The sequence below is a fragment of the Penicillium psychrosexuale genome (assembly GCF_028828465.1).
Source record: "Penicillium psychrosexuale strain IBT 29551 chromosome Unknown utg000002l, whole genome shotgun sequence".
NCBI lineage: Eukaryota > Fungi > Ascomycota > Eurotiomycetes > Eurotiales > Aspergillaceae > Penicillium > Penicillium psychrosexuale.
Window position 1 is genome coordinate 6083825 of NW_026643187.1, and position 20347 is coordinate 6104171.

Here is a 20347-nt window from a genome sequence, read left to right on the forward strand (position 1 = left end):
ACTCCACTTACAATGGCCTTGGCTCACGGAGATCTGCGCCATCTACTACCCGGCAACTACAAGCGCTTCATCACATCCTGGCTGGAAGAGGACTGCCCTAGTCTGGACTATGGCGGTTTTGTTGTCGGCGAGTCAGAGGGCGAGGCCCGACTACTAGGAAAGAGCAAGGTAAAGTGACAGTGTCTATAATCAGATGATCCTAACCCTAAAAGAACATTAACTGATCAACTCAGGGCATCGTCGCAGGCGTACCATTCTTCGACGAGGTATTCTCGCAACTAGGCTGCACGTAAGCCATACCCCACTCCAATCCCACCCCACCTCTCTAACCCGTCCAGAATCGAATGGCACATCAAAGAAGGCGAAGTAATCACCCCAATTCAGCACTGCGCAACCGTCCGCGGCCCCATCCGCAAGATCCTCCTCGGCGAGCGCGTAGCCCTCAACATTCTCGCGCGTTGCTCAGGCATCGCCAGTAAGAGTGCCTCCATGCTTGCTGCGCTGCGCGCGCAAGGATGGCAAGGTACCCTAGCCGGTACAAGGAAGACAACGCCTGGGTTCCGGCTTGTTGAGAAATACGGAATGCTTGCGGGTGGCGCCGACCCGCACCGCCACGATCTGAGCTCCATGACCATGCTAAAGGACAACCACGTGTGGGCGTGCGCGAACAACCGCGCTGCAGCCGATGGTGGCGTTGCGGACCCGTCATCGCTTGAGTCTATTGCGGCGGCGATCCCGCGCGCTGTGCAGGCGGCCAAGGCAACTGGTGGGTTCTCGACTAAGGTTGAGGTTGAGTGTCGGAGTGTGGAGGAGGCTAATGCGGCGATTGGGGCTGGGGCCGATATCATTATGTTGGATAACTTTACGCCCGAGGGGGTGCGGGAGGCTGCGGCGCAGCTAAAGCGCGAGTGGGCTTCGAAGAGGCCTTTCTTGATTGAGGTGAGTGGTGGATTGACGGAAGAGAATGCGCCGGCGTATGTATGTGCCGATATCGATATCTTGTCTACCAGCTCCATCCACCAGGGTACGGGGATTGTGGATTTCTCGCTCAAGGTATCGTTGCGGTAGAAATGTATCATAGAATTTTGGATGGCATCCTAGTAGAGCAGCATATCGACGTGTATAAAGTACAACGAAAGAAGAAAATGCACAAAAAACCCCGACAGTCCCTCAACAAGATGTTTTAGCCCCGAATAACATTAAAATAAAAGCCTAACACAAACAGACAGTGGGTATATATAGCATAGGAAAAAAAAGCGCGGCAAAATCAAACTTCGATGTCCACGGTGATGCCCTCCCCTTCACTGGAGCTGGGAGCCTCATCTGAACCCGGAGGGCGACTGGGACGGTTGCCATCTGCAATGGTCCCTGAAGGTCCTCGCCGCCTACGTTCCCGGTTGAGCTGATCTCGAAGTTTCTGGTTCTCGGCATCGCGCTCCTCAAGTCGCTCGCGGGCGCCACTGCGGTCTAGGAGGCGACCTTCACGTTCAGATTTGAGTTGCCTCTCCAGCCCATGTAGTCTGTGAATCCATTTCTCATCGCCACCATTCCAGCCACTTTGCGAGCTGCGCGTGCGTGGTATCATTGTTCCAGGATTGTTGGTTAACGTGCTGCTGGAAGAGGAATGAGAGGGCTGCCCTGTAACGTTGCGAGTGGCGCCTTTCTCGGCGCGAGGTCTATCAGTACCAGCCGTAGAGCTAGAACGCCCTAGGGATCGGTCCGACTCTGCTCTTGACGTCAAAGAAGGGGAGCGGGGTCCTGCCATGACTGCAGCCGCAGCCGCAGCCACAGACGCAGGACCCTGTCCTCGCGAGTTGGATTGAAGTAGGTTGAGTTCAGCCTTTAGCAGACGGTTCTCGCCACGCAATTTAGACATCTCCGGAGTGGAACTCGACTGTCCGCGACCGGATCGCATGTTTTTGAAAGCCTCTTCGAGGCGCTCGAGCTTCTTGATTCGTCCGTTATATGACAGCTCAAGCGTGTGATAACGCTTGGTCAACTCATGGTCGATGCTCTTGATGCGAGACTTGAAACCCGCCATCACGGCCTCGACAGTCTTCATTGCAAGCAGAAGGTTGCGGCTGAAGCCTGGCCAGAACAGCATATTACCAATGACTTCCTGGCTCGGGAGATTGCCATTGATAAGACTGTTGGAGTGCGCCCAATCTGGCCCGCAAAGCCCAGATATTCTCTTCCAAATGTTAAGAAACATGATGTTCCTCTCGTTAAGCTGGTCCTTGAATTGCTGTTCCAGCGATGCGTATCTTTTGCGGTCCTCGGTCCGCGCTTTTTCCAGATCTGTGATACGGGAATTGCTTTGTGTGATGGTCCGAGATGCGTGCTGATGGGATTTGAGCGACGACTCAAATGACTGCTTGTCGGCTCGACGCGCATGTCTTTCGCGATCCAGGAGTTCTGAGAGTTTTCGTGACTCAAGCCCATGACTCTCGAGCAGAGCGTCACGATTTCGAAGCAGAGATTCTTTCTCATCTAGCTGTGAGCGGACGCTCTCTAACTCAAGGGCGGTGGACTCGAGTTCCTTTTGCAGCTTCATGATGTTGGTGATCAAGCTAGACCGGCTGCCGCTGAGATCACCTAGCGTTTCCCTCAAATTGTTTTCGAGGTCCATCAACCGTTCTCGCCAGGTGGAGGTTTCAATCTCCTGGGCTGAAAGGCTCTTCTTCAGACGTCGGACCTCCTCTTTGGAAGCTGAAGCTTCGCGGTTCAATTCATTCATGATACGCTGGACATCTTGCTTCTCCTTGCTTCCTACCACCTCTCGCTGGTGACGTTCATCTGCCAGTCGCTGCTCGAGTTCTCTGGTCTTCTCTTTTTCACTAACCAAGCTCAGGTGGTAGTTTTTGAGGTCCGATTCGAGATCTCCGATGCGGATCTTATCGCCGTCTTGCTCTTCGCGAAGGAAAGCAATTTCATTTTGGCTCGATTCAATCTGCACCGTCAGCCGCTGCACCTTAGTGTTGGCCTCAAACAGGCTCTTCTCCATAGACTCCATCTCGCGATTGGTCTCTTCAAGTTCCTGCTGCACAGACTTGTACGCGGCCAGGTTGTTCTGTGCATCTTCCTCGAGACGGATGATGCCTTCGCTGGCAGAACGCATTTCGGCCTGCAAAGCCCTGAGGTTTTCGTCTTGGTTTCTCAAGTCCTCATTCATACGCTGGCACTCAACAATTTTCTGGTCGAGTTCGTCTCCAAGGGTATCCAACTCTTCCTGCGCTTCGGCCCGCAGGTCCTGGAAAGCGGCATCTCGTTCATTCGCCATGTTTACGGCCTGGTCTCGTTCTTGCTGTAGGTTTTGCATCTCTTCTTCGGCTTGATCAACATCAGCCTGGTATGCCTTGTCAAGAGCCTCTAGTTCTGCAATATAGTCCTCAAGTTCGGCTCGGATGGCTTGATTCTCAAGCTTGAGGGTCGACACTAAGTCCCGGAGTTGTCCATTCCGGGCTTCGAGTTCATCGTGGTCCATGTCGCTGCGCGACATACCCGTTCCGTCGCTAGCCTGAGACGAAGGTCGGACATGAGTGCGTGAGACGGAACGGTCGAAGATACTGTCTCCCGCTATGGATCGGCCAACATGACGACGCTCTCCGAGCTTCAATTCTTCAATCTCCTGATAAAGACGTTCCTTTTCTCGGTTACGAGACGTGAGCATTGAAGTCTGGGCACTGACTTCTTTTCTTAGTTCTGCATTCTCCTGTTTAAGGAGCCCCAGCTCTACAACAAGCGTGCTGTTGGGAACGGTAGGAACTCGGTTGCCATCTCTATCAGATGTGTATGAAAAAGAGTCGTATTGGCCGGGCTTTGTGGCAGCGTACATCTCACTTCGCAAACGAATCGACTCATCCCTAAGTCTTCGATTTTCTTCCTCGGCTTGCTCTCGCGCTGAGGTTTCTGCGTCAAGCATATCCTTCCACATCTCCTGTATATCTAATTAGCTCGGATCTGACTTGATCGTGTTTGTCTCACTTACTCGCTCTTCCCTCGCGCCGGCGTCGGACTCTCCCGCACGATTATCGCTGAGCGACCTGATCATCTCGGCCAACCGTCTCTTCTCACTTTCCCGTGCAATAGTTTCTGACCTCATACGCTCAATCTCGAGTTCATAAGTTTCAACCCGTTCACGTAGGAAGACGATCTCTTCGTCTTGGGCCGAGTCACGATCGCCATCCTCTGATCCCTCGGGGTCATGATTGACCATGGAATCCTTGTCGGATTGATGCTCTTTCATTTGCTTTTCCAAGTCTCGAATCTTGCGTCTTAGGCTTTGATTGTCCTTTGAGAGCTTGACCTTATCTGATTTTAGCTCAACATTCTCCGAGATCATCTCCTTGATGCCTTCCTCGGATCGCTTGTTCAACGCCTCATTAAGAAAGTGAATTCGCATTTTCAGGTCAAAGTTCTCCTTCGCCAAGCGATCAATGGTGCTGCTCTGTTCCTTGAGGGTCAAGTTCCGACCACTTTTCGCAAACGCAGGGGTCGAGGCACCCAAACGCTTCTCCGGGAGTGCTTGGAAGTCTTCTCGGAACCGTTGTGCAAACGTGGTAGGAATTTGAATGTCCCTAGCTCGCTCGGCAATTGCTGTATCAGTAGGGTTGCTGTCTTGTGGCTTCGCTTTGGGTGTCACCGGTGTTGAGGCGTCTTCGTGGTCAACAGGGCTGGTACGGGAATGTGGTGAGCCTTCCTCCTCCAGCGTATGTAGTCCGCCGTCCATTGGACCAGACATGTTTGCTTTGTCGAGTGGGTTTTCTTCGCTATACCCGGAGATTCCAGATGCCATGCTGCCGAGACTGGTTGTCCTAGCCATCTTGGCACGGCTTTCAGCGTGCATGCTTCCATAGTTGTCAGAAGTCGCGCCCCCAGTTTGAAGGGCATAGTCCGCGCCCAGTGTGGCATCGCTGTTGGTTGTTTCGGTGTTGTTACTGGCGGCTGATGAGTGTGACGAACGATTGGCTGATTGTCGGCTAGTCAGGTACTTGGGTCGGCTAGCTCTCCGACTACCAGTAGCACTGGTACTCTGGTCATTAGATAGGTGCGACGCACCGGGCGATAGGCTGCGGGAGGTGTTTCGAAGCTTCGAGGGGGTAAGTTGCGATTCGTTCTCGGCCATGGAATATTCAGATCTGAAGGGACGCTCATCTTGGGAGAACGGGCTGGTTTCTGGTGCATTTTCGGACAATGTGGATTGAGTTTGTCGCAGCGCTGCAGCTGCCGTAGGTGACGAGGAGTGGGAGTAAAACAAGGAATTGTTCGCATGTTGTCCTGTAGGGCCAGGTGCCGAGTCCAAATTCGTACCTGGCTTCTCCTCCTCGGTGTGTTCTTCGTCTTCCACCGGGATTTTCTCGGCTGGTTCTGTGAATGAGAGCTGTGAGGAGTCCTGTGTTATGTCTGCAGTGTCATTCTTCGGAACCCCAACTAGGTACGTATCATCCGCGCCAGCAGTAGGACCGGTCGCAGCCACGTCAATTGTTGAGGGTTCCGGCAGAAAGCTCGATTCAATGTCCATAAGTTTGCGACGCATTTCGTGCTCTTCAATTAGGGTTTGGTTATTGTCGCGTTCGTGGTCGCCATTTTCGCTCGATGGATGGAATAGACTGCTCTCGTCGTGGTCAACCGAGGAAGGGATAAAACTATGATCGTTCAAATCTAGTTGGGTCGATGTCATGGTAAATTCAGGGTCTTCATGGTCTTCATGATCTTCATGGTCTTGGTCTCCATGATCCGGCTCTGAAGGAGTTGATTGCGCGTATTCAGATTGGGACTGTGTGACCGAGTTCGGGGGAAGACTCCCCGGTGCGTCCTCTGCCATGAAGTACTCTGAACTGAAATCATTCAATGTCTGATCTGGCGTCTGGAATACCGACACAGACGGAGAGCGCACTGAAACTGGGGAGATGACGCCCAATGTTTGGGGATCCACTCCCTGGATCTCGCTACCCGCCTCGATCGGCGAATGAGCGGTCATTGTATTTGGATGTATGGGAAAAGTTGAGAAAGTCGCGAAGAGATGGATTTGTAGTGTTCAAACTAAGTGAAGATGAAGGTCTGACTTGGATTCGAACATACTTGAAAGTCATCTGGCAAGAGCATATGGCATAGGAGTAGATGAATAGTATGGACACGGCCAGGATAATGTAGTGGTATTGCCACGCAGTATATATACCATATTCATTACTGCCACGCGCATATCACTCGACTATACAACAAGTATCAAGAATCGAGAATCGAATCAACAGAAATATACAAATCGATGATATTCATATGTAAAAACGACAATCATGGTATCCATAGCATCACATCACCATCCCAAGCATTAATCGGAATAATCCACCCATAACAGAACATTAATAGGAAAGAGGTATACTAGACAAAGTTGTATCAAACAAAAGTCACCAAAAAAAAAGAGAAAAGGACCAAGATATCGGGCCCTTTTGAAAGGTAGGTATCATGGAGTTTCCCCAAGCCAGAAAAAAAGAAGTATATACAGCCGGTTCATTAAAAGGCGAAAAGAGAAAGAGTGTGCAATTACGCTGCAACTTCCGTAGGCTCAATGGTTGCCTCCTCATCCACTTGGGGGTAGTTGGTTGAAGCAAGAATTCTCTCTTTAGAGCTGATGGCGTTGCGTAGGGAGTCGATATACGTGCGAAACTTAACAATCTCACGTAACAGATACGAAGATTTCCGTTCCCAGTTGGCCATGGCTTTAGCGGCGTTGGGGTGACGTGGAGAGAATGCAAGGTTCATCGCAGAACGCAGCTCATTGTGGCGAGAGAGATCATCTTCCACGTTCTGCACGTAGCCCTGCAGGGCCTTCAACTGTTCCTCCTCTGTCAGGTTGGAGGCGACCATGCTTTGCTGTGGTGGGCTCCAGTCACTGATGTTGACCCGATCCGCAGGAAGTCGGGGTCGCACACCCTGATGATCCATGGAGCTTCGGATGGAGCTTTGAATACTTGGCCGTGCGCCTGACGAAGGCGGCGGGGATCGACTTTCACCGCCGATCAGCGCGCTGTTAATGACACTGTCGCTCCATCCATATTCAATATTGCTGATGCCTCCTATCAGTGGTTGCTTGGATAATCGCGCGCTCCAGTAGTTGGCCGTGGAGACAAATTCTCGGACAATCTCAGGCGTTCCAGCTTGGAAGAGATGAACCGCCCCAGTGGGCAAACTCAGGGCCCAGACATGAGGGCGAGACTTAGAGTATCCAGGCGATGGTAAGGCACTGGCAATGGTCTGGCGCAGCATGAACTTCCAAAGCTCTTCTGCATTTTCCGTCCAGTTGCCACCACCGACTATAACCCCTCCGCGCTGTTTAGACTTTTGTCGCATTGACTTGGTGGAGTTGTTGAACGAGAAAAGACGCATCCAGCCTTGCTGTATAACCGCAAAACAGTCATTCCAGTTCCGGTCCTTGGCCCGTTTGTCCACCGCGTCTAGATGATGCTTGTGTTTTAGGCTCCCCTCCTTGGCCCACGGGGCGCCGGCTAGAGCTAACGTATCATCTTCAAGCAGAGGGGTCGTTCGCTCGGGCTCCTCGTAGCTGTATACCGAGGTAGCAGAGTCCTCCCTGATGATGGCCTGACTCAGAGCATTGGCAAACCCGATAGATTGTTGGTACTCGCCGCGAGGGAAGTCTGAACCAAAAGAGTCTACAGACGCTGAAGTAAACTTGCCTAAAGAATATTTACTCCAGGTACTGGACCCAGTCGGACTCCAGACAGATTGGTCGTCTAGGCTGGTACGGCTGGAGCCCATCGCCGAAGGAGGATAGAGCCTCCCAGCCCGAGAGCGGGGTTTGGATGACCATCGCGCAGCTCCATGGCTTGAATTGGCGGAACGACCGCGAGGAAAGATATCAGAACCACTCTTGCTAATTGTGCTAGGGCTCCTGCGAAGAGTGTTGCTAGAGGGGCCCAAAAAGTTGTTGGAAGACATGCGAGATACTTCACGTTCTGGTTGGGCACCGAACAGAGGCAGTTTTTGCTTTTGGATCGATGTGTAGAATTCCTTGAGTACTGCTTCAACCTGTTGCTCCCAGGCTCTCACTGTTCCGGTGAATGGCGTATTAACCAAAGGCCCAACATCATTTGCACCGCCGTCTCTGTCAAACAAGCCGTGGGTGACCTCTGAAGGGAAAGTTGCAGAGCGTGCCGACGTAGGGGCAGAGTGCGCTTCATGGGATTGAGTCTTGGAGCGGTTGACTGGACGCAACGTCTCAAATCCCTCCGGTGCGGCATCCATTGCGACTCGGTGTATAGTGGGCATGGTATTTCGAACGAATTGAGATTTGGTCATTTTTGAATCGATGTCAGCCATATGCAGATCAGTGTTTAGTAGCAAAATAGAATAGCAAATGGTATGGACAACGTCAGTAGCTTTGAAGCCATGACTCGGGTTGCAATCACACCATCTGGTCGAAAAGGCATCCAGCACTCGATCCACTTGTTGGGTTTCTCCCTTGAGCACCAAACGGTCGCAAAGAGCCCGAAGAGAGGCCACAATGTTGAGATTAGACCAATTGTACAGTCGCATGTATGCTTCACGAACCATTGCCCGATCAGGGTCACCCAGCCAAGCGGCAGCAGACTCGTTGCCTACCATCTGGTCCTGGCTGTCGAAGAGCCTCTGTGCTTGTTCTCGATCTGCAGCTGTGGGTCCATCTTCAATAGCTTCGCCAGGTCCATCTGCCTGATCTTCGGTGTCATCAGACTGAGAGTCTTCCTGTTCAATGAGTGGGGTGTTCGCAGCGGTCTGATAGTTCGATGCTGTTGATATAGAATCAACAGGAGATTCGCAAGCCCTGTCCTCGGACGGAAGCGCCAATCTAGCGACATTGATTTGAGGAATTGCGACCTTTGATTTGATGCTGCGCGAGAAATTCTCCACAACGGGGGACAGGGTACTAGAGGCAGTAACACTCTGAGACTTTTCCTGCAAAGCCAAGTCTGTGAAGACTTCGCCAGTTGAAGATCGATCCTTCTCTGCAAGAGGCGAGATGTCCTGACCACGAGAGGCAGTTGAGGGCTGAAGAGAAGTCTTCGGCTTGGGAGCTCCAGGAGCTGAAACACTTTCTCTTTTCTTCTGCGCCTGCAAAAATGCCGGTTGTCGAATTTTGGCCTCCCAGTCCGCATTTTCTTTCCGGTCTGATTCCTCGTCGAGATAAGGATTCATGATCTGCCGCAGGCTACTCACAGGGCTTGGAGCCGCCATATTATCCATAGTCTGTGGTGCAAGATGTTGAGGAATAACAATTGGGGGAGGAGCATGGTCAGGTACCGACCTCTTCCTTCTACGGAAGAACGAAGATTTCTTGTTCACGACCTGATGGGGTCCTGTGCGAGTTGAGGACGGAGAAGCACCTGCAGGGCTCTTAACTGCCTGCTGAGGTCGTAGCTTTGGGCTGGCAGTCATCCCATTGGTTTCTCTACTCTCATTTTCTTGTAGATGTGACAGATCGTTGGCGTTTATACTTGCTGCATCTGCCGGTCCAGGGACTGAATTCTTAGATCCAAATACACGCCGGAAGAAACCTGGGCGTTCTTTTGTGATTGGAGCAGCATAGTTGGTGGAGATGTTGGCCGAAATTGTGGTGGTTGCCGTTGAGTCTGGGGGAGGAAAAGCCGGCTTGTTATAGGAGATGGTCGGACTGGGGGCAGGCGAGTCCAACGAAGCCGCAATGGCCGGAGGGAGGCCAAGATCCGTATCATCCATATTCTGGAAGTCGTTATCCCGAGCTCTGAGAGTTCCCGTGGCGAGATTTTCAGGCCGAACCTTTCGAACCTGGGGGGCATAAGCAGTTTTCAAACTGTTCCGTCGCGGTGCTACCGGTGTCCGCGCGGCAGCAGTTGCTGGCGTCCTGCCATAATCGTGAACCTTTCGTGGTCCTGCCGGGACACTTGGGGTGGGTGCAGCATCGTGATCGTCGTACAGCGTCAAGTCCTGCCCGACACTGGAATCAGCATAAGGTGCGAACGCTCGTTTTGGCCCGCAATCGAAGCTGGCTGAACGGCGGCCCAAGCCATGATCCGCTCGTGCTCTTGGGATTGTGTATGAGTAGTCCGCGGTGGAGGATGAGCTTCCCTTGCTGTCTTTTCGAGTAGTATTTGTTTGTGGCATAGTTCCGATACCCCCGCGCGAGCTTCCTATCTGCCTCGGTGTCTGGTTATTGGAGCTGCTGTTGCTGCGTCGGCCCTTCGCTGTGATTGTTGCGTAGCGATCATTCCCATCTTCGTATCCGTAGTCTGGTTCTGAGGACACTGACGAGGAGAAGGTGTGTCCGCGGTACCGGCCGTGCGAATCGGATTCTTGTGAGTAATGACTGTGATGGTCGGTTTCGAAGGCGGAATTGAAAAGACGATAGTCGTCCAGAACAGACGAACTAGAGGCGAATTGATCGAGCGAAAGAAGCATGTTGTCGACGATCGACGTTCGTGTAGCATGTTGCGGGGATAGAGAGAGATCATGCGGGTCTCGATCATCCGACTCACTGGTTCTCGCTGGATTATCCATGACGTCTGGGAAAGCATCGCGGATGGAAGGTCGCTCTGGGTATCCTCGTTTGGAGGGCTTGTATCTTGCGGTTTGGGAGGGTGGTGTATGGGGAGGAGAGTACGCCTCCCGTTGGGACATTATTGCGCTAACCGATGTTAATTATTTTATTTCTTAGGCTGATCAAATTTCCAATCCACACAAAGGGAATGACAGGCTCATTGTAGTAGTTGAGGGGGGATGGGGGGATTCGGAGCCACTCGGTTTCCAACATACCAGATCTCTTGCAGGTCTCACAAGGTAATTGACTAAACTGAATTCGACCTGCAGTATCCGATTTGACGGATTGAATGGTAATTTACTTGGTCATAGTCCCACGAGGCCAGGGATGTAAAAAAATAACGAAGATCAAAGGAGTGTAAAAGGGTGGGCAATAGCAAGAGGAACAAGAAACCGGGGGTGGAACGAACTCCTGAGAGTCAGGGAGGTTAGGCGGGAACTTTTTAAAGCCTCTCCGCTACTGCATTGGTACTTTTTTTTATAATATGAGACATATATAGTTAATCAGGAAGAATTTAACATATGATATTGAATAGAAACATGCGAAGGGGGAAATTGCTTGGGTTTTTAGGGATCTACAGATTCAGGGGTTTCATACATACATATTAAGGGCTTATATAGTTACTTTAGGTCGACTTGGATAGTGGTATGTTATAAGGTATGCATATTAGACAGCATATATCAACGCTCTTTGCCTTGCAATCCTTCAAGTACAATCTACAATCTACAATATGTTGTAGTATAGCCAAAAGTACACAAGTGGAGCTGTGGGGATGGAGCTCTTTGTATGTTGATTTCCGTGAATAGAGAGATAGATCTCCGTAGAGACAGTTATAGACGAATGCCTGTGTAGATAAAAGTGAATCCCAGAGTAATAACTACTAAGCACTCCCTGTATCTCTTTCACGGTATGCTACCCCGTATCCATGTTAAGTAGTGTATATAACTTAAGTCTTATAGTTTGGCCCCTTGCAGAGTGGATTATCTGGAGAGGAACCCTTTTCCAGCGGGAATGACACCTGTTCAGAAGAGACATGAGTTGAGATCTATCTAGACTGCAAATTCCAGCAGAAGAGAGTATCTTATACAGAGTACTGTGTCCATCAGGAACTAGGTACATAAAACATAAAAATCCAAAAATAAACAAATGACCGATATACCCAACACGTGATCAAGAAGATGACATAACCGGGCCCAACTCGCATCGGATAGACGTACAACAATTGAACTGCATTGTGAATGCTCCGAGATTGATTTCCCTCCTCGAAAACGGGGTCTAAGATCATGAACCCTCACATCTCTGTTCCCCGCCAACATGCCGGCCCTGCCAACTTCGGCTCAACACCTGCAACCCGGTCTAGTGTCCGCATGCCGCGCTTCTTCAAGAGGTAGGACCAAAGAATCTCGGCGCGAGAGACAATCACTGATATGGGACAGGCTTTTCAAATTCCCACAAATGGACTTTGAAATGGCAATTTGGGAGATGACCTCGTTGCTGATCGCACCCAAGAAGGTATTCAAATCGATATACTACCATGTAAGTGGTCTCTATCCTAACTGGCCCTCGAACTACGCTGATCATGCTATCTGATTTAGAAACGTGAGTCTACTTATTATTCCAAACTTGGCTCGTACCTCGATTGAACAAGCACATACAACTGGCAATACCGGTTACTATCGTCCCAGCCGAGCACTATTGACGCCTTCGAGCAGAAACCAAAAACACATGGCACCGGCCTGATCCGTCATTCACCTACCTACTATCATTCTTCCTCCTCCTCACAGCCCTCGCATGGGGCCTTGCTTATACGCCGGGCTTCGGCGCAATTATACGCCTCGCTTTCCTCTTCGTGTTCGTGCATTTCATCGGCTCGTCACTGCTCGTCTCGACAATTGGATACTTTATCATTGGCCGTCTATTCGGTCCGAATGGAGCCGCCGCCTCTCTAGCTGGCCTGCGGGGCTCCCGTGGCCGAAGACGAGGTGCCGCTCAGGGCTTGTTTACTCAGCCAGGGGAGAAGGAGCAATTGGAGTTTGGATATTGTTTTGACGTAAGACTCCCTGCCATAAATTCCGTGGAATCTCCGACTTACTGACACTGTCGTTGCATAGGTATCCAACCGGGCCTTCTTTCCTCTATATCTCCACCTCTACGTGGTGCAGTTCCTCCTTCTGCCGCTCCTCACCCGCAGCCCGAGTAATTTCCTGGCTACTTTCCTTGGAAACTCGCTTTACCTCTCTGCTCTCATTTACTACACCTACATCACGTTCCTGGGATATAATGCTCTCCCATTCCTGCACAACACAGAACTTCTGCTTGTGCCTATCCTCATATTCGCCGTTATGTGGCTAGTCAGCCTGATTGCCGGTTGGGGCATTGTCATGCAAGGCCGCAGTGTTGAGGGGTTGTTCTGGGGCGTGTGAAGTAGCAAGCTTCCCCCCGAATTATATCCTCTCCCCGGGATTTCCATTCCTTGTACGAAACCTGAAATATCTTTTTTGTCCGGCTCATCCCTTCTCGAAAAAAGCCAGCCCAAAAATGAGGTGATTATCTAATGCTATGGGGGCGTCGGTGTACATGATTTCAATTTACATGATTGCGCATATTTTCTACTGTTTGATTGATTCCAGATGTCCAATGTGAGGAGTATCTCAACTGTTTGCTTTGTTTTTTTTTTTTTGTTGTCTAGATGTGTAACCAACAATTCGACCCAAGTCATGACCACATATAAAGCGAAATCCACAAGCTTATTTCTTACCAACTTTCTTAGTCTTCCCCGAAGCTGCAGCACGCAAACGATCCTCTCGCTGCTGAGCGGCATCGGCACGCTCCTTGGCTTGCTCGTCCTTCTCCTCCTTCTCGGCCAACTTGCGCAGACGCTCCGTCTCACGCTGCTCACGGATAACGGCGAGACGAGCCAGATCCGACTTCGCCTCGTCAGTCTTACCCTCGGCGTGCAGCTTCTGGTAACGTTCACGGGCCTGCTGGGCCTGGACGGCCTCGCGCTCCCGTCGGGACAACTGCGAGATATCCTTGACCTTAGCGGGCTTCTTGGGCTCAGCGGCGGGGTCGTCGACGGGCTTCAGGGTCTGCGAGCGGGACTTGGCAGTGTGGTTGGGGTTGGCGGGGAGCTCGCCGTCGGATTCTTCCGAGTCTGAAGGGGGTAAGTCGCCCGGTTGGGCGGGTCCTTGGCCTCGCTTCTTCAATGCGGCTGCCTTCTTAGCTTTGGCAGCGGCGCGGCGCTCCTCGCGGCTTCCTGCAGCTGTGGATGACTCGATCGGCTTGGACTCGTCCTCGCTGGATTCCTCGGAGCTTTCTTCTTCGGATGAAGAATCTTCGTCACCCGATGACTTGATTTGCTCACCAGGCTCCTATGAGAGGGATATTATGATCAGGATGCTGTGCAAATTGAGTTCATTGGGGCTGAAGTTCACTTACCCGCCAGAGACCCATTTGATTGCCATCCTTGTCTAATGGCTGAAGATCTCTGCTGAAGTGCTTGCCTCCTATTCATCGTCTGATCAGCTTCAAGTATCTCGTACTTATGCTCAGGCGCACACGACATACCTCCTCGAGTAGGCTTGGAGAACTTTCCTCCACGACCACGGGGCGCCATATTGATATGTAGGAAATACTTGAGAGCTTGAGAGCTTTGGTAACAAGGCTGAAGTAATGTATATCTCTATATCGAGAACGAGTTAGCGGGTTCTCATTGAGGGGGGTTTCGCACACAATGAATGGAGGGGCAAAGGCGGGGTGTCGCTTCACAGTTCCTCCAGGATGGAATCAAAAAACAAATCACTTACATGGAGAATTCAAAGTAGTTTAAAACTCTTCAAATGTTGTAAAGGATACAAAAATTCGAAGGGAACAAGTTCGCGAGTTGTCAAGTCACCGCGCTCGCATTAAATCACATGTGGAGACGTTTTTCTTCTCCGTCAAACCACAAGTCGTTGATTTGTTAAGACATACAACATGCAACATACGACATTTGGGATATATATATAGCATTATCATTATATCTTCTATATTCCTATATACTATCTATTTTATCATATTCTCATTCATCAAACTCGAGCTAGACCAGTGCCCACCTTGGTCACTCGAGCCCCAATCAACGTCAATCCACCAAGGAGGACCGCAGATCCCATGAACATCTGGGCGTACAGGTAGTTGCCATTATCACGAACAACTAGCTCACCAGCAATAGGAGACCCTATGAGGGCTGCCACTGCCACCACGCTGAGTACCATACCCATGCGTACACCGATCTTCTTCATATCAGTCGTGAGGGTGCTGAGGGTCGCTGGGAATAACGATTGAATACCCGCAGCAAAGAGGCCATAAAACACAGCAAATGTCCATAGCCCGGACAGGCCGTGGACTGCCGCCCAGCAGTAGCCAACCAAGGCCGTTGCGAAACTGAACGGGATCAACAGGTTGAGAGGACCGGTGAGCTGATCAGCAAGCAGGTTGGGGACCAATCGCCCGACCAATCCGACTCCGTTCATGACTAGGAGCAGATCAATAGATCGATCACTTGACACGCCGATGATGTTACGACTGAAACTGCCGATGTAGAAAAAGCCGACATACAGGCCCCAGAAGTTCATGAACATGCCAATCGCAAACAGCAAGTAGGGCAGCTCGGTGAAGGCAGCCCACTCGACAATCGGACCAGTCTTACGTGGAGGAAGACGCTGCTTAAGGAACAACACACAGGGAGTCAGCGTGGCTACCGAGATAAAGCCCAGCGTTCGTATTGTCCACCCATATCCGACATGGGGCAGCATCTTCATGACAACAGCCGGGAAGACCAGACCCCCCGTCGCAGAGCCCGATGCAACGAGGCCAATAGCGATGCCACGGTTCTTGGCAAAATAAGTCGAGACCAAAGCTAGGGTTGGGCAGAACATGAGACCACACCCAATTCCTTGGCCAACACCCTGTGCTAGGAATAGCTGCCAGTACTTTGTGCAGAGCGAGGTCATGAAGATACTGAAGCATTCCAAGATAGCACCGCAGGCCAGAGTAAACGTGAAATAACCGGCATCGGTGGCCCTGCCGGAGAAAGTGCCAATAAAAAACAACAAAAAGATCTGGATACTCCCGACCCAGGAGATATCCGAGGGTGGATGTCCCAGTGTCTGGGAATAGTATGTCTGGAAGACGCCGAAGCTATTGATATAACCCCATGTATTGAAGATGACGAAGTGTGCGAGGGCAACCTGCGACCAAGCCTGAAATCCGCCGTCCGGAGGCGGCCCGAGATCTTTGCCAGATTCCCGAGTGCGCACCGCCGATAGTGTACGGCTCAAGGCGCTGGTGTTGGTTGGTATGTGGGAAAGGTTGAGTTCATGTCTGATGGTTGATTCTTCATCTGAGGAATGGCGAGTATGGTCTATGTCCTTTTCGTTCTCTGCATGTTCTTCGGTCATACTTGAGGGTTTCTTGGATATATTGGCCATGTTAAAAGTTGGCATGGTTCCTTGATGCGCCTTGCACATGTAGGAGTTTTCCAAGATAACAAAAAACTTGTCAAATGAGTCAAGTCAAAATTGGGGAAAAATTCTTATAACGGGGATCCTTCCGATCGTCGTTCGCAGAGATGGCCGCGCCCTTCGGATGACAGGTCCACTTCCGAAGTTGTAAGCGTATCTTTTTATGTTGCATCTATGTTGTATCTATAGCTAACTCCTATTTTCCAAGTTGAATAGCCTCTAATATCTACATTATACATGTATCTATATATCTTATATTGACCCCACACTCACTTGATATGGCGCAATCCCGGGGTCCCCGCAAAACCGGCTCTCTCGGATAGTTCTAGGTACGTCTCTCTTTGTATGTGACATAACACTTCAGGGAATTCAATGGCTTTCTTTCTAGCACGTACATACATGTAAGTCTATACAAAATCATGGCAAAAAAACCTGTCGTAGGAAGGTGAAAAGCAAGGGAGCATAAACTGGAGCCGACCTAAAACCGTGTTGGCGGAGGTAATGCCTGGATAGCAAGCAACCTTTGAACTAGTGCAGTGTCTTAATATGGGACTAATGGGCCGCTAGCAATAGATCAACCCATCTTCAAGATCGTGTGATAATTTCCGGCATGCGGATCTGAAACGGATGCCAAGGCTAGATTCCCCGATGAAGCATGGCGTATACTTGGCTGTGGCGGGTAATCATCGGTTTGTTGGCCAAAGTCTTGTTCAAATCTCAGTGATCTTGGTTGGCGCTGCTAAAAAGCATTTGAATTGACCCAATAACATCGGCCGGTTCCAATAAGTGCCAGCTGGCATCGGTCTGCTTTGAGCTGGCACCCACCGTAACTGAGTAAACGTGGTCGCGTGGTAGATCAAACTTCTTGAGGGCTCGGAACATATCTAAATTGAATGTTAATCCACGATCTCAGCATCAATCAGGTGAGCAATTTTACCTTCATCGGTGAAGTCATCACCCAAACATAGGATGAAGTCCGGTGCCTTCCCCGGGGCCGTGCCATATTCGTCGACCAACCGGGTGGCGATAAATCCCTTGTTCACAAAGGTTGGCCGGACCTCTAGATTGGCCTTGCCTGCCATGACTTCCACATCCCACCGTTTGGCGACAGTGTCCTCCAAAGCCTTTCGACACTCGCGAGCCTGGAACGCACCGTACTCTGGGTCTGCGCGACGATAGTGCCAGGTCAATGCTACCCGTTTCCGTTCAATGAATGAACCTTGTGTTCGCTCTGTGTAATGTTGGAAGACATCAACCACTTCTTTCTGCCATCCCATGTCGCTTTTCTCGGCTAAATTCTCCCAATCCTCAGATCCGGGCTTTCGGATAAAACAACCGTGCTCGGCACTCAATCCAAGTTCTGGGATATGGCCCATCCACTCGTCCAGGAAAGCCTGGTCTCGTCCACTGATAATCCACACGGCATTTCGTGGGTCAGCCGATAGGCTCTTCAGAGTACGGAGTACCCGATCTGAAGGAATGGCTGCCTGGGGATCCTTGACAATTGGTGTCAATGTGCCATCGTAGTCGAACATGAACAGTCGTCGGCGAGCCTTGCGGTACTGCTTCATTAGTTTTGCGCGATCGAGTGCAGGTGTAGCGACCGATTGGTCAAAGGACGAAAGGTTGGTCAATAGGCGATTGAGGAATTGCCTGGACCACATGGAAACTGTGTTGGTCACCACATGCTTGTATAACTGGAGGTGTTGCTCCTTTCGCTGGTCGGCTGGCATAGTCAATGCTTGATTGATCGCTCCAGCCACCCCGACTAGATCCCACGGGTTGATGTGGATGGCACTAGGCAGGGTGCCCGCCGTACCGGAGAATTCGGAAAGAATCAAAGGGCTGTGGTTGGTTTGTTGACAGACAATATATTCCAGACTCGTTGTGTTCATGCCATCTCGCACCGTAGTGATCAAGCCGACATCGGCTACACGCAACAGAGCGAAATACTCGCGTGGAGATAAGTATTGCGGATAGTACTGCACGGGCGAGAAACTCAAAGAGCCAAATCTTCCGTTGATGGTCGAAACCAAATTGGATATTTGGCCAGCAATCTTGTTGTCGTCTTCCTTCTCCTCTTCCACGCTAGTTGGACTGGTCACCTGGATGAGGACAACTTTGTCACGCCATTCCGGGTAGCGCTCCAGGAAAATCTCGAATGCCTGTAGCTTCTGCGCGACGCCGCGAACACTGTCGAGTCGATCGCGGCCGACGATGATTTTCTTTCCAGCATAGAGCTTGCGAATGCCCAACACAGTCTTCTCGATATCCGGAGCTCCAAAGGCGGCTTTTTGAATTGAACGTGCGTCGATGCCAATGGGAAAGACATCTACTGCAACATGGGCGCCGTAGGCATCAACCCCGGCGGAGTTGGACTCAAAGCCCAAAACACGTGTGCAGCACGAGGTAAAGTGTCGAGAATAGGAAAATGTTTGGAATCCAATCATGTTGGCACCCAGGACTCCCTCCAGGATCTCCTTGCGCTTTGCAAGACACCGGACGAATTCGCTGCTTGGAAAAGGCGAATGTAAGAAGAATCCCACGTAGATATTCGGGATACGTTGCCGCAGCAGACTGGGTAGAAGGAATAAGTGATAATCATGAACCCAGACCACGTCTCCTTCTTGATATTCCTGCACAATGCGATCCGCAAACAATTGGTTCAGGCGCAGGTAGTCGGCCCACCACCGTCGCTCAGATCGGCCATCTGTCGGGCCATGTTGCTTGTAGTGGAGTAGAGGATATAACTCACGTTCAGCATAACGGCGCCATCTCCCTTGATCTTTCAGCAGAATAGTCTCTTCTGGTTCTTCTGATGCATCCGACAACCACACAGGCAATACCCGGCCATGACGGCCTGAGCTCAATTGTTCATCGAGTCGTTCTCGGTCCTGTTGGGTGACACTAATTCCCTCTACCAGCGGATGAGCGGGTGGCTTCTTGGTTCCATCCACGGGAACCGGTGCGGCAGCCTTGTTCAATGCTTGGTTGGCAACAAGGTTACTGGGGGTTAGAGGTGCGACTACAGAATTGGGATGTATTTGCTGCAAGGGTGCTTTCATGTCCACATCAGGCTCGACCTCTCCGGTCCAGCCTACTAAGGTGTGAGACCAAGATGTCTCATCAGATGCAAGATGTGCAAATGAATCGAACAGCGCCGAAGTACCGGAGCGCGACTTGAGCGTCTGTGATCCGGTCAGCCAATACGATCTCCCAAATAGACGGAGTCATCCACGTACCCAGTCTGATCCCGATCGAAAGTTGAGCTTGTATGGTATGCAGAAAGCGGCACTGATGAGACGGCCACTCAAGCGAAGTCCTGGGTGTTCTAGGCGTGGATCAGTCTCGGGAGATTCAGCGGTCAAGCTTAAGCGGCGCAGCAAATCTATGCCGGATGATGCTCTCTCTGCAGTCTGCACTGGCTCTGACTTAGTCTCAGACGGGTCGGCGGTTACAGCGTTGGCCCTGGGGAGATTGTTAAAGTATGAAGGGGCGTCGCTCGACGTCTTCTCCAGACTGGGTGTCGCATTTGTCGCTTGAGTGTACGCGTCATTTTTGAGAGCCTTTAATCCGGGCCCAACGAGGACGGGGTTTGGCTGGTCATCGGGCACCTGCGCGGGGCTCTCTGGTTCAGACATGACGAGCAGATGAGCAGATGAGCAGTCAAGCAGTCAAGTAGTCGAGCGGTGCTTATGACGGGAAGATGGAGGATGAGATCCGGTATGGTTTGATTAGACTGTGGGAGTTAGGCTGCAATTGTTACATGCACCAAGGTCCGGGGAAAGCTTGACGTCGGTGGGTTGGAAATGGGGAGATGATCAAGGCTACATACCTCGGGGGATTAGGACTGACTGGATAAGCAAGGCCGGGAGGGAAATGAACTATGACAGCAAAGCCATGGACGATGTAAAGAAGATGATCAAAACAAAAAACAGATCGACTATAAAGAAAGGAGGAACAGGGAATAGTAAGGATGGAGGGGCAAGCGGTGAAGTAAAGTCGTCTTATCGAGAGTTATCGAAGGAAATGGCCTGGAAAGCGATTAGACCACTTTTCAGGACAATATCTTCGGGTTGACAGTGAATAGGGGAATAACTAGAAAATAGAAACAGTTCGCAGACGAAGATGAAGAGAGTATGGAGGGGGATGTGTGGATATTTCCTCAGTGCTACGTCATGTATGGATTTCTTTCTCTTTCTATGCGCTGTCGTATGAGGTCCTCTATGCACTTGTGATCTAGATAGATGTTTCGATGTAGAACATTCATCCATGCAGG

General features: G+C 50.9%; 7 protein-coding genes across 7 annotated transcripts; 2 read left to right on the top strand and 5 right to left on the bottom strand.

The window, feature by feature from the left end:
• Positions 1–12: 12 nt before the first annotated feature.
• Positions 13–1068, top strand: N7518_003468 (nicotinate-nucleotide diphosphorylase (carboxylating); the record flags this gene model as incomplete). Its single annotated transcript, XM_057184395.1, has 3 exons — positions 13–168; positions 234–289; positions 339–1068. The coding sequence occupies 3 exons, from the start codon at positions 13–15 to the stop codon at positions 1066–1068; spliced, it is 942 nt and encodes a 313-aa protein (XP_057045845.1).
• Positions 1069–1267: 199 nt separating this feature from the next.
• On the bottom strand, positions 1268–5980 carry N7518_003469 (putative anucleate primary sterigmata (ApsB); the record flags this gene model as incomplete). The annotated part of the gene is made up of 2 exons (XM_057184396.1): positions 1268–3937; positions 3989–5980. 2 exons carry the CDS (start codon positions 5978–5980, stop codon positions 1268–1270), a joined length of 4662 nt encoding a protein of 1553 aa, XP_057045846.1.
• A 560-nt stretch (positions 5981–6540) lies between these two features.
• Positions 6541–10647, bottom strand: N7518_003470 (Sec7 domain protein; the record flags this gene model as incomplete). The annotated part of the gene is made up of 1 exon (XM_057184397.1): positions 6541–10647. The coding sequence occupies one exon, from the start codon at positions 10645–10647 to the stop codon at positions 6541–6543; it is 4107 nt and encodes a 1368-aa protein (XP_057045847.1).
• A 1203-nt stretch (positions 10648–11850) lies between these two features.
• N7518_003471 (unc-50 family protein) lies at positions 11851–12990 on the top strand (the record flags this gene model as incomplete). Its single annotated transcript, XM_057184398.1, has 5 exons — positions 11851–11954; positions 12004–12103; positions 12163–12193; positions 12280–12617; positions 12679–12990. 5 exons carry the CDS (start codon positions 11851–11853, stop codon positions 12988–12990), a joined length of 885 nt encoding a protein of 294 aa, XP_057045848.1.
• Positions 12991–13314: 324 nt separating this feature from the next.
• N7518_003472 (PDGFA associated 1 family protein) lies at positions 13315–14183 on the bottom strand (the record flags this gene model as incomplete). The annotated part of the gene is made up of 3 exons (XM_057184399.1): positions 13315–13938; positions 14006–14073; positions 14135–14183. The coding sequence occupies 3 exons, from the start codon at positions 14181–14183 to the stop codon at positions 13315–13317; spliced, it is 741 nt and encodes a 246-aa protein (XP_057045849.1).
• Positions 14184–14634: 451 nt separating this feature from the next.
• On the bottom strand, positions 14635–16005 carry N7518_003473 (putative MFS monocarboxylate transporter; the record flags this gene model as incomplete). Its single annotated transcript, XM_057184400.1, has 1 exon — positions 14635–16005. One exon carries the CDS (start codon positions 16003–16005, stop codon positions 14635–14637), a length of 1371 nt encoding a protein of 456 aa, XP_057045850.1.
• A 780-nt stretch (positions 16006–16785) lies between these two features.
• Positions 16786–19709, bottom strand: orlA (putative alpha,alpha-trehalose-phosphate synthase subunit Tps2; the record flags this gene model as incomplete). Its single annotated transcript, XM_057184401.1, has 3 exons — positions 16786–16952; positions 17006–19256; positions 19311–19709. The coding sequence occupies 3 exons, from the start codon at positions 19707–19709 to the stop codon at positions 16786–16788; spliced, it is 2817 nt and encodes a 938-aa protein (XP_057045851.1).
• Between the last annotated feature and the right edge of the window lie 638 nt (positions 19710–20347).